This window comes from Myotis davidii, unplaced genomic scaffold (genome assembly GCF_000327345.1).
Source record: "Myotis davidii unplaced genomic scaffold, ASM32734v1 scaffold1219, whole genome shotgun sequence".
NCBI lineage: Eukaryota > Metazoa > Chordata > Mammalia > Chiroptera > Vespertilionidae > Myotis > Myotis davidii.
In genome coordinates, this window is record NW_006290442.1 from 185,623 (window position 1) to 199,723 (window position 14,101).

At 42.7% G+C, this 14,101-nt stretch overlaps 1 protein-coding gene across 4 annotated transcripts in view; it reads left to right on the plus strand.

Moving 5' to 3' along the window:
• CRACR2A (calcium release activated channel regulator 2A) overlaps window positions 1-14,101 on the plus strand; it is a 143,900-nt gene that overhangs the window by 81,708 nt on the left and 48,091 nt on the right. For all 4 annotated transcript variants that reach the window (XM_015563748.1, XM_015563749.1, XM_015563750.1 and 1 more), the window contains 2 exons: window positions 8,442-8,532; window positions 12,097-12,192. In XM_015563748.1, coding sequence (XP_015419234.1) covers window positions 8,442-8,532; window positions 12,097-12,192 — 187 coding nt within the window. The remainder of the gene's footprint in view (window positions 1-8,441; window positions 8,533-12,096; window positions 12,193-14,101) is intronic.

The window sequence follows — 14,101 nt, forward strand, 5'->3', positions numbered from 1 at the left end:
GTGTACTATGTTTCCCTTTTCTCTATATCCTCACCAGCACTTGTTGTTTGTTGATTTATTGATGGTAGCCATTCTGATAGGGGTGAGGTGATATCTCATTTGCATCTCTCTGATGATTAGTAATGTTGAGCATTTTTTTTCATATGCCTATTGTCCATCTGTATGTCCTCTTTGGAGAAGTGACTGTTCAGGTCCTTTGTCCATTTTTTAATTGGATTGTTTGTCTTCCTGGTGTTGAGTTGTACAAGTTCTTCATATATTTTGGAGATTAACCCCTTATCAGATGAATCATTGGTGAATATGTCCTCCCATACAGTGGGTTCCATTTTTGTTTTGTTGATGGTTTCTTTTGCTGTGCAGAAGCTTTTTTGCGGTCCCATTTGTTTATTTCTTCCTGTATTTTCCTTGCTCTTGGAGACATATTAGCAAAAATATTGCCTGAGATTTTACTGCCTATGCTTACTTGATGATTTTTATGGTTTTATGACTTACATTTAAGTCTTTTATCCATTTTGAGTTTATTCTTATGTATGATATAAGTTGGTGGTCCAGTTTCATTTTTTTTTTTTTGCCTGTACCTGTCCATTTTTCCCAATACCATTTATTCAATGTTTTTACTCCATTGCATGCTCTTGCCTCCTCTGTCAAATATTAATTGACCATAAAGTCATGGGTTGATTTCTGGGCTCTCTGTTTTGTTCCATTAATCTATATGCCTGTTCTTGTGCCTGTGCTAGGTTATTTTGATTACAGTGGTTTTGTACTATAACTTTATATTCAGTACTAGAGGCCCGGTGCACAAAAATTTGTGCACTGGTGGTGGGGCGGGGGGGGGTCCCTCAGCCCAGCTTGCCCCATCACATACTGGGAGCCCTAGGGGATGTCCTACTACCTGCTCCCTGCTCCCCTTGGGGAGTGGGCCTAAGCCACAGTCTGGCCTCCCTTTGAGGACTAAAGCCTCTGGTGAGTTATTAGTTGCAGCCATCAAAGATTCCTGGCTGGCTCCTCCCCGGCCCAAGCTTAAAGCCTCTTGTTGAGGTGTTAGGCCTGGGCCGCCATCAATGATCGCTGGATGGCTCCGCCCAGGCCCCAGCCTAAAGCTTCAGTCTGAGGCTTGGGGCTGACATATGCAAATTAGCCGCCATCTTGGCTGTCGACTAATTTGCATATCTCACTGATTAGCCAATGAAAAGGGTAGCGGTCGTACGCCAATTACCATCTTTCTCTTTTATTATATAGGATTATGATCCCTCCAAATTTGTTCTTCTTTCTCAAGATTTCTGAGGCTATTTTGGAGTCTTTTTTGGTTCCATATAAATTTTTGAAATGTTTGTTCTAGATTTGTGAAATATATCATTGGTATTTTAATAGGAATTGCGTTAAATCTATAGATTGCTTTGGGTAGTATGGACATTTTAATGATGTTAATTCTTCCAATCCATGAACATCGTATACTTCAACTTGTTTGCATCTGCCTCTATTTCTTTCTTCATGTCCTATAGTTTTCTGATTACTAGTCTTTTACCTCCTTGGTTAAGTTTATTCCTAGGTACCTTATTTTTTTTTGTTGCAATAGTAAATGGGATTGTTTTCTTAGTTTCTCTTTCTGAAAGTCCATTATTGGTGAATAAGCATGCCACCAAATTCTGGATATTAATTTTGTATCCTGCTACTTTGCCAAATTCAGTTATTAGATCCAGCACTTTTTTGGTGGAGTCTTTAGGGTTTTCTATGTATAATGTCATGTCATCTGTGAATAATAACAGTTTTACTTCCTCCTTTCAAATTTGGCTGCCTTTCATTTTTCTTCTTGTTTGATCACTGTGACTAGGACTTCCAGCACTATGTTGAATGAAAGTGATGAAAACAGACATCCCTGTCTAGTTCCTGATCTTAAGGAAAATGCTTTTAGTTTTTGCCCACTAAGTACTATATTGGCTGTAGTTTTTCATATATGGCCTTTATTATGTTGAGAGATGATCCCTCTATTTGCACCTTGCTGAAAGTTTTGATCATAAGTGGATGTTGGATTTTATCAAATGCTTTTTCTGCATCTATTGATATGGTCATATGATTTTTATCTTCCACTTTGTTTATGTGATGTACCACATTTATTGATTTGCAGATATTGTTCCTGCCTGGCATCCCCAGAATAAACCTGACTTGGTCATGGCGTATTATCTTTTTAATGTATTGCAGGATCCAGTTTGCTAATATTTTGATGAGGATATTAGTAACTATGTTTACCAGGGATATTAGCATCTAATTTTCTTTCTTTGTAGTGTCTTTATCTGGTTTGGGAATTAGGATAATACTGGCCTCATAAAAGTTTGGAAGACTTCCCTCCTCTTAATTGTTCTGGAATAGTTTGAAGAAGATAGGTGTTAGTTTTTCTTTAAAAGTTTGGTAAACCTGACTGGTTTGGCTCAATGGATAGAACGTCGGCCTGTGGACTGAAAGGGTTCCGAGTTCAATTCCGGTTAAGGGCATGTACCTTGGTTGCAGGCACATCCCCAGTAGGGAGTGTGCAGAAGGCAGCTGATCGATGTTTCTCTCTCATCAACGTTTCTAACTCTCTATCCTCTCTCTTCCTCTCTGTAAAAAAATCAATAAAATATATTTTTAAAAAGATTAAAAGTTTGGTAAAAATCTGTCTGTGAAGCCATCTGGTCCAGGACTTTTCTTTGCCGGGAGTTTTAAAATTACTGCTCAAATTCATTAGTTGTTATTGGCCTACTCAAGTTTTCTGATTCTTCCTGATTGAGTTTTGGAAGATTATATGTTTCTAAGAATTTGTCCATTTTGCCCCCATTGTCCAATTTGTTGGCACATAATTGTTGTAGTTTTTTCTTATAATCCTTGTATTTTTGTGATGTCAGCCTCTTTCATTTCTGATTTTATTTAGGTCTTCTCTTTTTCTTTCTTGGTGAGTTCTAGCTAAAGGTTCATCAATTCTTTAAATATATTTTTTATTGGTTTCAAAAGGAAGGAAAGAGAGAGAGAGATAGAAACATTAATGATGATAGAGAATCATTGATTGGCTGCCTCCTGCATGTCCCACATTAGGGATTGAGCTCATAATATGGGCAGGTGCCCTGACATGAGAATAGAACTGTGGCCTCCTGGTTCTTAGGTCAACACTCAACCACTGAGCCATGCTGGCCCGGCTCATCAATCTTGCTTATCTATCAAAGAACCAATTCTTGGTTTCATTGATCTTTTGTATTGTTTTTTTAGACTCTCATTATTTCCACTCTGATCTTTATTTCCTTCCTTTGTTTACCCTGGGTTTTTCTTGTTCTTTTCCTAGTTCTTTTAGATATAGGGTTAGATTGTTTATTTGAGATTTTTCTTGATTCTTGAAGTAGGCCTATAATGCTATGAATGTCCCTCTCAGGACTGCTTTCATTGTGTGCCAGAGATTTGGGGTTGTTGTATGTTCATTTTCATTTATTTCCAAGTAATTTTAAATTTTTTCCTCAATCTCATTGGTAACCTAGTCATTGTTCAATAACATGCAACTTAGCCTCCATGTGTTTGAGCGTTTTTAGTGTGTGTGTTTTTATTATAGTTGATTTCTAGTTTCATGCCATTATGATCCCAGATGATGTTTGGTATGTTTTCCATGTTCTTGAATTTGTTAAGACTTATTTTGTGTCCTAACACATTAATCAGGCAAAAAGTACATTAAATATGTACAGTACTTGAAACCATCCACCAGCAGGCTTAAGTTAAGAGATGAATGTAGAGTGTGTGTCCTACAAATAAATACACATGCTTCCCATAGACTTTACATAGAATTGATAGTGTTTTGGGTTACAAAAGGAAGGTTAATTGATTTTGTAAGGTAAATACCTTACCAGTATATTCTCTTATTATAATATGATTATAATATGATAAAACTAGAAACCAATAGTATATATATATATATAAATTTCAGAGAGGAAGGGAGTAGGAGAGAGAGATAGAAACATCAATGAAGAGAGAGAATCATTGATCCACTGCTTCCTGTTCACCCTACACTGGGTATTGAGCCTGCAACCCGGGCATGTGTCCTGACTGGGAATTGAACCATGACCTCCTGGTTCATAGGTCAATTCTCAGCCACTGAGCCACACTGGTAGGCAGTTTATATAGTTTAAACAGTCTTCTAAATAACTCTAGATAAAGGAAGTAATCAAAACCAACATTATAGGTTATTTAGCTTACATTATGATTGAAATTTAAAATATAACAAAACTTGAAAGGTCATTGAGTACACTGAACAAACAGTGGGAAACCATTAAGACAGTGACAGGCTGGAAAGATGGACTGAATCTAACAAACATGAAATCTAACAGAATTATATTTAAGATTTTGCCAAAAGCCAAAAAGCTAATGGCAGAAGCACAAAGTGGGAAAGGTATGATTGAGTAGCACCATCTTTAAAACAAAAACCATCACACAACCATAAAGTTTAGAGCTTTCAGTTGACAAATGGGTCATGCCAAGAAAAAGCATGTGATGTTAGGCTTCATGAACAGATATGCAGCATTAAGAACAAGAGAGGCAATAGCCCAGCTCTAATCTGCACTGAATAATCTTCATACACAGAGTACTTAGTTTGGGGCTCCATGAGTTGAGAGAGCTAAATTAGAGGCCATTTTGCAAGGTGTAAAGAGAATAGTGAGCAGACTTACCAAAACAAACAAACAAAAAAATCCATATGAGACATGATTCAAGGAAGTGGTGAGGCGTAGCCTGAACCCAGGGCTATTCCTTGAAGTCTTAATGCTGTTTCAAATATATGAAAGGTTTTTATGGATAGGATGTTTATAATCATAGGAAGACACATTTCTATGAGCCAAAATATTCCAAAGATGAAAGAGTTGCTTAGAGATCTAGCAAGCCCCCTATCACTGGAGCTGTTCTAATATAGTTTGGTTAAATACTTGGTGAGGATATTGTGGTAAGAATTTTAACACTGGAAAAATAGGTGGTTGGATCAGACAAACTTTCCAACCCTGAAATTCTTCATTTCCCCTGGAATCTAGTGTTCCCCCAAGATGGTCCACGGGCTTCTGAGTTTGGTACCCTAAGTCTTAAACATTAACATTTTGAGCACAGGGCCTGTGGGTGGCATAAATGTCTGATTGTTTATAACCGAATTAAAACAGCATTAACCCATATGAAACAGTTCTTCAGCACTTAAAAATTAAATGTCAAATAAAGACTTATGATGTCCTAAGAGTTCATAAAAGGGGTCAGTGAGGGTTGGAATAGATGAGAAAACCTATTGGCTCACAGAGAAGATTTCAAAGTCTATGCTTGTATGCATCAAGCAATAAGAGTAGTTTTAGAAATCGTGGGAACAAAAATGAATATAATAAGCAAACAGAATTGGTTGCCTTTTTCCTTTGGATGGAAGAATAAGGTGTGCCCATCGGAAACAACACACACTATGCGCATAGATCTTTTCAGTGTTTCTCGCTATTATTGCTCTCACAGCTCCCTGCAGATGCAGGCTTTGGCTCTGCAGCTCCTATTTTCACACAACCTTGTCTCTAATGGATTGGTCTGACAGCGGTTTTTATTGACTAAGCTTTGTATTCTTCATCTTCCTGATTGCCTCTGACCCTTACAATCCCAACAACCTTTTTACCCTTGAAACTAAGGCCCTGCTCCCCTTGGAGGAATGCTGGTCCTTGCCCTCCTTAGCCCCTGATAATAATTACCATAATAAATAATCCCTACATTTATTTAGGACTTTGTAGTTCCAAATGCTTTCCACACCTGCTCTCTTGTTTGACATCCATCATGACAGTGCTGGGAGAAATGCAGGGCAGGTGCTATCCTGTGATCTAAGGTCACTTGTCCAAGGTCACATGGAGGAAATGAGCTGGCTCTGGAATGGGCCCCTAGGGCTCTGACTCCTGATCTGGCTTCTCTCGTGTGTCTGATCCAGGCTGGTTATGAGTCAGGGCACATCCTCAAAAGTCATTCAGGCCTGAGCAGTCTCCCAGGAGGCCAGCCAAGCCAACACATTTCCAAAGGCCTGGTTCCATGTATGAGTCTGGTTGGGCCCAGGATCACGGATGCTCATCTGGACTCCCAACGCTTCTCTGTAGTGAACTCAGCCTGTGTGAGTGAGGGCCAGGAGTGCATACCTTTCAGAGGTGACATTTGCCTTCCCTCCAATTGTTTTTTTAGCAGTTTGCAAAATTACTTCATGACTAGCAAACTGACATGTGAGCACAAAAAACAAGCACAGAGTTTATTAATTTAATCAAATAAAACTTAGAGCAAAGTTAATGTAACACATTTAATGATAGTACAGAATTAATGCCCTGCATGGTTTCTAGACATAAATGGTAAACAGTCTATATGAATGACTGTAATTAGTATTACTTTCACAGAGCCAAATTAATTTTTTAATTCTTCTCATCTCACTTTATTAGTTCTCCAGTATTTATATAGTTGAAATTGCTGTCTAAAGTTTTCCTTGACACTATTTGCCATCTAGCATCTGAATTTCTTCACATACAGGAAGATAATTCCTGGAACCAAGAGAAGACCATTTTTTTTTTGAAAGTTCTTTCAAATTGTATTCATTTCTGTTCCTTAGATGTTCCCATTTAACAGCAGGTGTTCTTGTTCCTTATTTCTCTGTAAGATTTTCTTGTATTGTCATGGGTTGGCTAAGAACAAAAGTAACCATCCGAAACACCTGTCATTTACCAAGAACAGATTTCTTACTCTTAGCAGAAAAGGTATTTGTTGTACCAGGATGTCAAACACAATGATAAACACAGGGCTGCAGCTCATGGAGTCTTGGAGAGCTGTCACCTTTTACTGAGCACATCTTGGGACCATTGCTGTACTCACTCAAAGTCAGGTTTCTGGTCCTGGAGGTACAGCTAAGAAAGGGAACTCAGAGGCTGGTGCTCTAATGAGTGACCTTGACCATGGAGATTCACACCAGTTCCTTTTTCTGTGTCTGTTTTGTGGTTTCTGTAGAATTAAAAGGATGCCAATCAAAATGGCTCCTTAGTCATTGCTCAGTCTGTGCAAGTGACAGGTAGCAAGAGAGGAAGGGGCAGTGAGTGGGCTGTGGTGCAGTCATAGGCAGCTGGGACAGCGGACACTGGATTAGAGTCCCAAGTGGACATAGGGAAGTAGGGGTTAAAACAATGGAAGGCTCAGGGGATAAATACATACCCATCCTTGATGTTTTCTTCAGAAATCTCCCCAGAACCTCTTAAGACTGAGACTAGGACTGTTTCCTCAGTTATTAAAGTCTTCTTACTTGAATTAAGGGTAGAGGTGGCTTGCTATCATTTGAATTTAGGATGACAAGTGCCAAAACTTGCAGGATGTGTGTGTGTTACATGCTCAAAACAGACCTTGAGAGCTGTGACCTCAGCCTGTTCACTGGACCCTGGATTTCCTTTAATAAGAGAGAAAGAGGGCAGAGAGCAGGGGCAGAGAGGGGGCCTGTCACTGCAAGTCAGAGAAAAGCTATAGAAACACAATACCCTGGGAATGTTTGTGCACAGTGTGATAACTTCCAGTCTCAGTTCAAATGCTAATACCTGATCCTTCCTGTTTGAATTTGGGGGCATTTGAAGGAGGATCTATTACTGGGCAAAAATGAGGAACAACCCCAGGGTGACTTACAAACCTTGTCCTCACAGCCTCTTTTGTTTTCATCTGTGTAGGAGCGCATGAGCTTCCTTCATGTCCTGTGGGGCTCTTCTGAGTGGGGGAAGATGATGAGAGTGGGGATGAGGACATCTCATTATAACTCCAGCCTTTGCCAGCCTCACAGTCTCATACTGTCTGCCTGTGGCCCCATGCCTAGAGGGCATGAACACCTGGGCAGGTGTGGCCCCTTCTTTTGCAGGGGGTGTAGTGGTGGTGGTTGTCATTATCATGCAACCTTTTGAGCTCTTAGGAGAAGTATGTATTCCACAAACTTTAGCACACAATTCTAGGAGAGCCCTCTGATGGTGCAGTTCAGATGGTGCTGATGTAGCCAGTAGAGAGAATGCATCCAACATGGGAATGACTTAGACCAAGAAGCCAAACAGGAAAGAAGCCCACACAACTTTATGCAGTCTACAAACAGGGTGGTCAATGGGCAGGAGGCAAGGTGAGTGTAGCAGAGGCCAGGGAATTGTGTTAAATAAAGCTGATAGGGCCAGGGCAGCTTCGCTGAGGAGCATGTGCATGGCCGGGAGTGATGGTCTGAAGGAAGAAGAGGAGAGGGTCCTGCTGGCCTCTGTAGTCAGCTGATCCTGAGGACCTGATCCTGCAGCTCAGACTGACCTGACCTATACAGTGTCAGCCCACCACCCACAGGTCCAGTGGGGTTCTGGTGCCCAAGCTCTAGGACTTGCTTCTGTGGGATACAAGAATTTCAGTGTCAGCCTCATCAGACTCTCCTTTTGCCATCTTTGCAGGAAAATCGCTGCTTATGATGAAGAAATCCAGCATCTCTACGAGGAGATGGAGCAGCAAATCAAAAGTGAGAAGGAGCGGTTTCTCTTGAAGGTAAAAGTCACTTCCAGGGCTTGGTTCTGTGGGCCAGGTTGATCTCGCCTACTCTGACTACCTCCCCCAAGTTAAGATTGCAATGCCTCACCCATGCACTACTGATTCCCTTTTTCTCTGCTTGATTTATAATTCTTTCATGACATTTGTCACCTTTGAATATAGCATATAATGTACTTGTTTACTTTTATTGATGGTGATCTGTCTGCTCCCACTAACATGTAAGCTCCACAAGAGCAGGGATCTTTAACTTTACTACCTAACATATCCTTAGCACCTTGACCATGCCTGGAACGTAGTAGGTACTCAACAATTGTTTGTTGGTTCAATGAGTAAATGAACAAGTGAATGAATAAATGAATGAAAGGATGAAGGTGCATGCTTTACCAGTTTAAGCAGCCTGAATACTGAATCTGACACTTGCTCTAGACCCATATGGTAGGCCCACCCAAATGCACCAGCTCACTCCACTCCATAATCCTTGGAGCTTGTACATCCCACACTTTCCCCTTAGACACCTAGAAAATTTAATACCCAAGACAAATGAAATCCTACCTTTCTCAGATACCATGGGAGAAAATTTAAAACTTACATTTCCTATTCCTAGTCTGGCACTTAGCCTCCTACCTAGCCTTGCTATTTGTTTGGGGAGGTCAGAACTGGTAAAATCATCACCTTTTCCAGGCTAAGCTAAGCATATCCATATTCATAAAACAAAGCTATAGGAAACTCTATTATCCATTTTTGGATTATCTACTTGGTGGGTTCTCAGTAAAAGAGTTTTGATCTTGAACAGTGACCTCCTGTCTTAGTCAGTTGGGGTTGCTATTACAAAAATACCATAAAATGGTTGGCTTAAAAACAACAAACATTTACTTTTCACCGTCTGGAGGCTAGAAGTCCAAGATCAGGGAATTCAGGTCCTGGTGAGAGCCCTATTCTGGGTCGCAGACTGCAACTACTCTTTGTCTCCTCACATGGCAGAGGGGCAAGCAAGCTCTCCAGGGTCTCTTTTATAAGAGCACTAGTCACCTCCCAAAGGCCCCACCTTTTAATGCCATCACATTGGGGGTTAGGTAACAGCATATAAATTTTTGGGGACACACTACAAAGACCACATCATCCCTGGCCACTCAGCACTGGGGCTGTTGTCACAATGTCTTTTTCCCCTGCTAATGTGGCTGGTTTGAACCATTTTTTAGTTGTATGCAGCTTTGATCATCCATACCACATCTTCATTTATTATCACAGATGTCACTGAAATGGAGGAGTCTGGATGACTTCCAGAAAAAGCCAGTCATGTTCTTTAACTAGAGCCTTATGGAGAATTGTCAGTTTCTCCAGACCTCCTCCCTGTTCCTTTTTAGAGCTTTAAAACATTCTGGCTGCCCCCCAACCTTCAGCATAGGGAATGAGTATATGGCAGACAGAACTCAAACTCTCTTCACCTAGCAGACCCTGAAATAGTCCTCTGAGAACAGCAGCCTTCTCCAACCCTGCAGTAGGAGAGCCACTTCCTTTACCCAAAATGGCCCACTGCTCAGAGGGGCTGAGCCCTGGGGCATTTGCCCCCCTGCCTGAGCCATGACAACAGGCCAAAGTCCTGGCTAAAGAAAGAGGATGCTTCCAGAAGCAAAAGTGGGCCAACACATGGGGATTGGGAGTGGGAAGAGGTCAGAGGGAAAAATTCAAGGACAAATTAGTATCACAAAGGTGATCTGACCATGCTTCTGCTTCACCCACCTGGACCCTCCTGTCTCCTGCTTCTCCCTTCTCAATAGCAAACACCTTTCAGACTCAGTGCTTAGATTTATGTTTTCTGTACTAGCATGGAAACTATTAGAAAGTACTATGGCATGCTACTAAGCCTTGGATACGCATGCAGGCTATTGCTGGGCCACAGTGTGAGCGCAATGGTGTTACAGTTGATGACAGCATGGAAAAGCAGGACCTTCTGGGGCTTGGATTCTGGCTCGATGTTTAGCAGCTTGTTTGACCAAGAGAGAAATATTAGTCACTTGCACAACCAACTCCAGGTATTAGACTCTCAAAGCTCTGTGCTGGCGAGGCCCTGGTGGAGATGGCAGCATCGCCATGGGGATCTGTAGCTGCTCCCCTCCCAGCACTGCCCACTGGTACCTGCCCCATGAGCAGCAGACAAGCCAAATGAAGCAGGTTTCCTGTAAGTTGGGAGCAGGAACTGTCTCTTCAAATCTGCTTCTGCCATTACGTGTGGTTGAGATGAGGACAGTCACAGAGCTGTCCCTGAGCTGCAGTTACCTTCCTGAAAATGGGCAGAGGAGTCAGGTAGCATCTACAAACACTGAGCCCAGGAAATACCTGAGCCTTGAACGGAGGTGTCCAAAGGCCTCTGCCCCAGAGCAGTCGTGTTTCCCTACTGTTGCACCATCACATGCAACCTGCCAGCAGGACAGGCCGCCCTCCAGTGCAGCCTCCACGGCTGTCCTCCTCGGGAAGGCGTTGTTCCATGGGACGGGCAACCGGGGCTCCTACAGTGAGTTATATAGAGGTTGTGGTGGTTTCTTCTCTTCCTGCATGGTTTGTGCCTCTGTTCTGCCTTCAGGCAAGTGGAAAGCTACAAGTGGCATGGGTATTTTTGTTTCTATTCTATGAACAAAGACTCCATGATTTAGAACAGGGGTCCTCAAACTTTTTAAACAGGGGGCCAGTTCACTGTCCCTCAGACCGTTGGAGGGCCAGACTATAGTTTAAAAAAAAACTATGAACAAATTCCTATGCACACTGCACATATCTTATTTTGAAGTAAAAAAACAAAACAGGAACAAATACAATATTTGTATTTGCATGTGGCCCGCGGGCCATAGTTTGAGGACCCCTGATCTAGAAGAATGAGCAAGTTAGCTGGGCAAGGCCAGGCCTGGAAGCCAAGTCTCCAGACATCCAGCTCAGGGCCTTTACACCATTCCAGGCTCTGTTGAGAGTGTCAGGCATCCTGACAACCTACACACTTTCCTCTTTATCCCACAACCAGGTCTCTTTTGCTCTTGCATTATCAGGGCCTCTGCATCCCTGAGTGGGGAAACTCAGTTCTAGGGCGTGAGGGAAGGTACATCAGGAGGAAGGGAAAATCTCCATTATGGTCAGAAAACAGTGAGGACCTAGACCCAAAAGAAATGATGCCCTGTGTTTCCAGAGTGACGGTCATTTAAGGGATCAAATGACAGGCCCAACATGAAACAGAATATCCACATGGAAGGATAATCCACCCCCCAATGAGGAGACGGCCTGAGGTTTGAGGTCAGGCCTGTTCTCTTCTCCCTGCTCAGTACTCTCCCACTTACTGACACTGCCTTTACGGGGGAAAGGGGGTACATTGTCGCCAGTCAAGCCACACCTAGCACTTGCACTCTGTATCTCACTGGGCACCACCAACCATCTGGCAGAGCACCAAGGCCCTGGAATGCTATAGGGAGGCCCCAAAGTCCACCAGGATGGGCAGGCCCTGCTGTTGAGCAGGTTCAAGGTGGGAAAATGTCTCCATCCCAGGTGCATTTAGGCCTCACATGTCCCTCTCTCTGGCAGGACACAGAGCGCTTTCAGGCCCGCAGTCAGGAGCTGGAGCAGAAGCTGCTATCTAAGGAGCAGGAGCTGGAGCAGCTCGCCCAGAAGCAGAAGCGGGTATGCTGTGTCCTCAGACGCCCGGCCCTCACTGCATCCTCTTCTCTGGCTCTGGCCCACTTTCCCTGCCATTCAGTTAAGGACTTCTCTATTTTTCAATCTGAAAGAACCATTTAGTTGTACAAGAGAGCATTTGAAATCAGAGATGATCCCAAGATAAAGCCTTTGCTTCTCCAATGCCAGGTGTTTAACTTTGAGAAGGTGCTAAGAATTCTCCCTTGAGATATCTGCAGACATTGCTGTATAATTGTGCCCAGGAGCCACCAAATGCCAAAATGGTAATTTTTCCCCTGCATGCTGTATAAGAGAGGAGGGGAGTGCTGAGGTACAAGGGACACAGTCCCTGGTACTTTGGGGGCGGCTGCAGACAGTACTGTCTGCCCGCCAGGATGGCCATGGAGCCTCCAGCAGGAAGAGGCTTTTCAAAGGTCAGATTTTCCATCCCCATCTCCCCCTGGATGTGGTTCATCACCTCCTTTATGACTGTTTCATCATCCTGCAGATGGATGCAGACACAGACGCTCGTCTGATGCACCTGAGCTCCCAGCAGGCAGGCTGGGTGCTGCACTGTGTCCATCCGCTATGGCTGGGAACGCCTGGCTAATGACCCCAGAAAGATTTATTACCTCGGCAAACCTCAGGCTCTGCCTCTTCTCCAAAGCCAGGGCTCATGGAGGGGAGAGGCTAGACTAGAGTGTCACGTATCCTCCTGTTTTGTCTTGTGTTGGAAGGAATCCAGCCCTGGACAGACCCAGACACACTGCTGCAGTTTAAATAGACAGGGCTATTTTTAGCAATGCATTAGAATGTGTTTGAAGACACCCCATGCTAAGGCTGCAGACTGCTCTACTCCTGCTGCTACCCCGTCTATGGATTTGGGTTTCTTTCCTCTGCAGCAAGATGGTTTCAACTCCAGGAACTGGCAGCTGCCTTTCCTTCCCCCTTCCACAGCCTTACCTTGACTTGCTTCTCCTACTCTTTCTCCTCCTCACTATTATGCATTAAGTCCTTACCAATTAGAGTTATCCCTCACATGAATGATTGCCACTCGATTTACTTACTGCATGCTTACCTGATTACACAGGAGCCTCCTGAGAATCACACAACATCCCTCATCATTTCTTCCTCCTCCCCTTACTGGCTACATTCATTAAACTAAATTTTTTATAATCAGTTTGCCTTGGTTTGGTGCTTCCTCTAGTGAGAGGGTTGGAAGCTCTGCAAGGCATGACCACTAGGTTTTTAGTTGCTTTAGGAACATGTTTGGTTTGACCTGTTTTAGCTATTTCTTAGGAATTTTCAGTGTTTCTGGCTACCATTCAAAGCTTCTGTAGATTAAAGGAATTGGACTTACACAGCTGAGAGAAGGAAAGGTAATAGATAGATTTATCTCAGTATTCAAAATTGGGAGGGATGTTTTATAAGGATGCCCCTTACTTAGTGTTCTCCATTCCATTGATGGCCAAGGAGAAGAAACTGGCTTAAAGGACAAGAAGGATTTACGTTAGATCTTAAGTCCATTGATGGGATGATGATAATTATCATTGAGATAAGAGTCGAATATTCAAAGAAGCTAGAAACACCAGTCAGAAAGGATATATGCACACCTATGTTCATAGCAGCACAATTCACCAGAGCTAAGATATGGAAACAGCCTAAGTGCCCATCAGCAGATGAGTGGGTTAAAACACTGTGGTACATCTACACAATGGAATACTACGCTGCGGTAAAAAAGAAGGAATTCTTGCCATTTGCAACAGCATGAATGGAACTGGAAAGCATTATGCTAAGTGAAATAAGCCAGTCAGAGAAAGATAAATACCACATGATCTCACTCATTTGTAGAATATAATGAACAACATAAACTGATGAACAAAAACAGATCCAGAGACAGAGAAGCATCAATCAG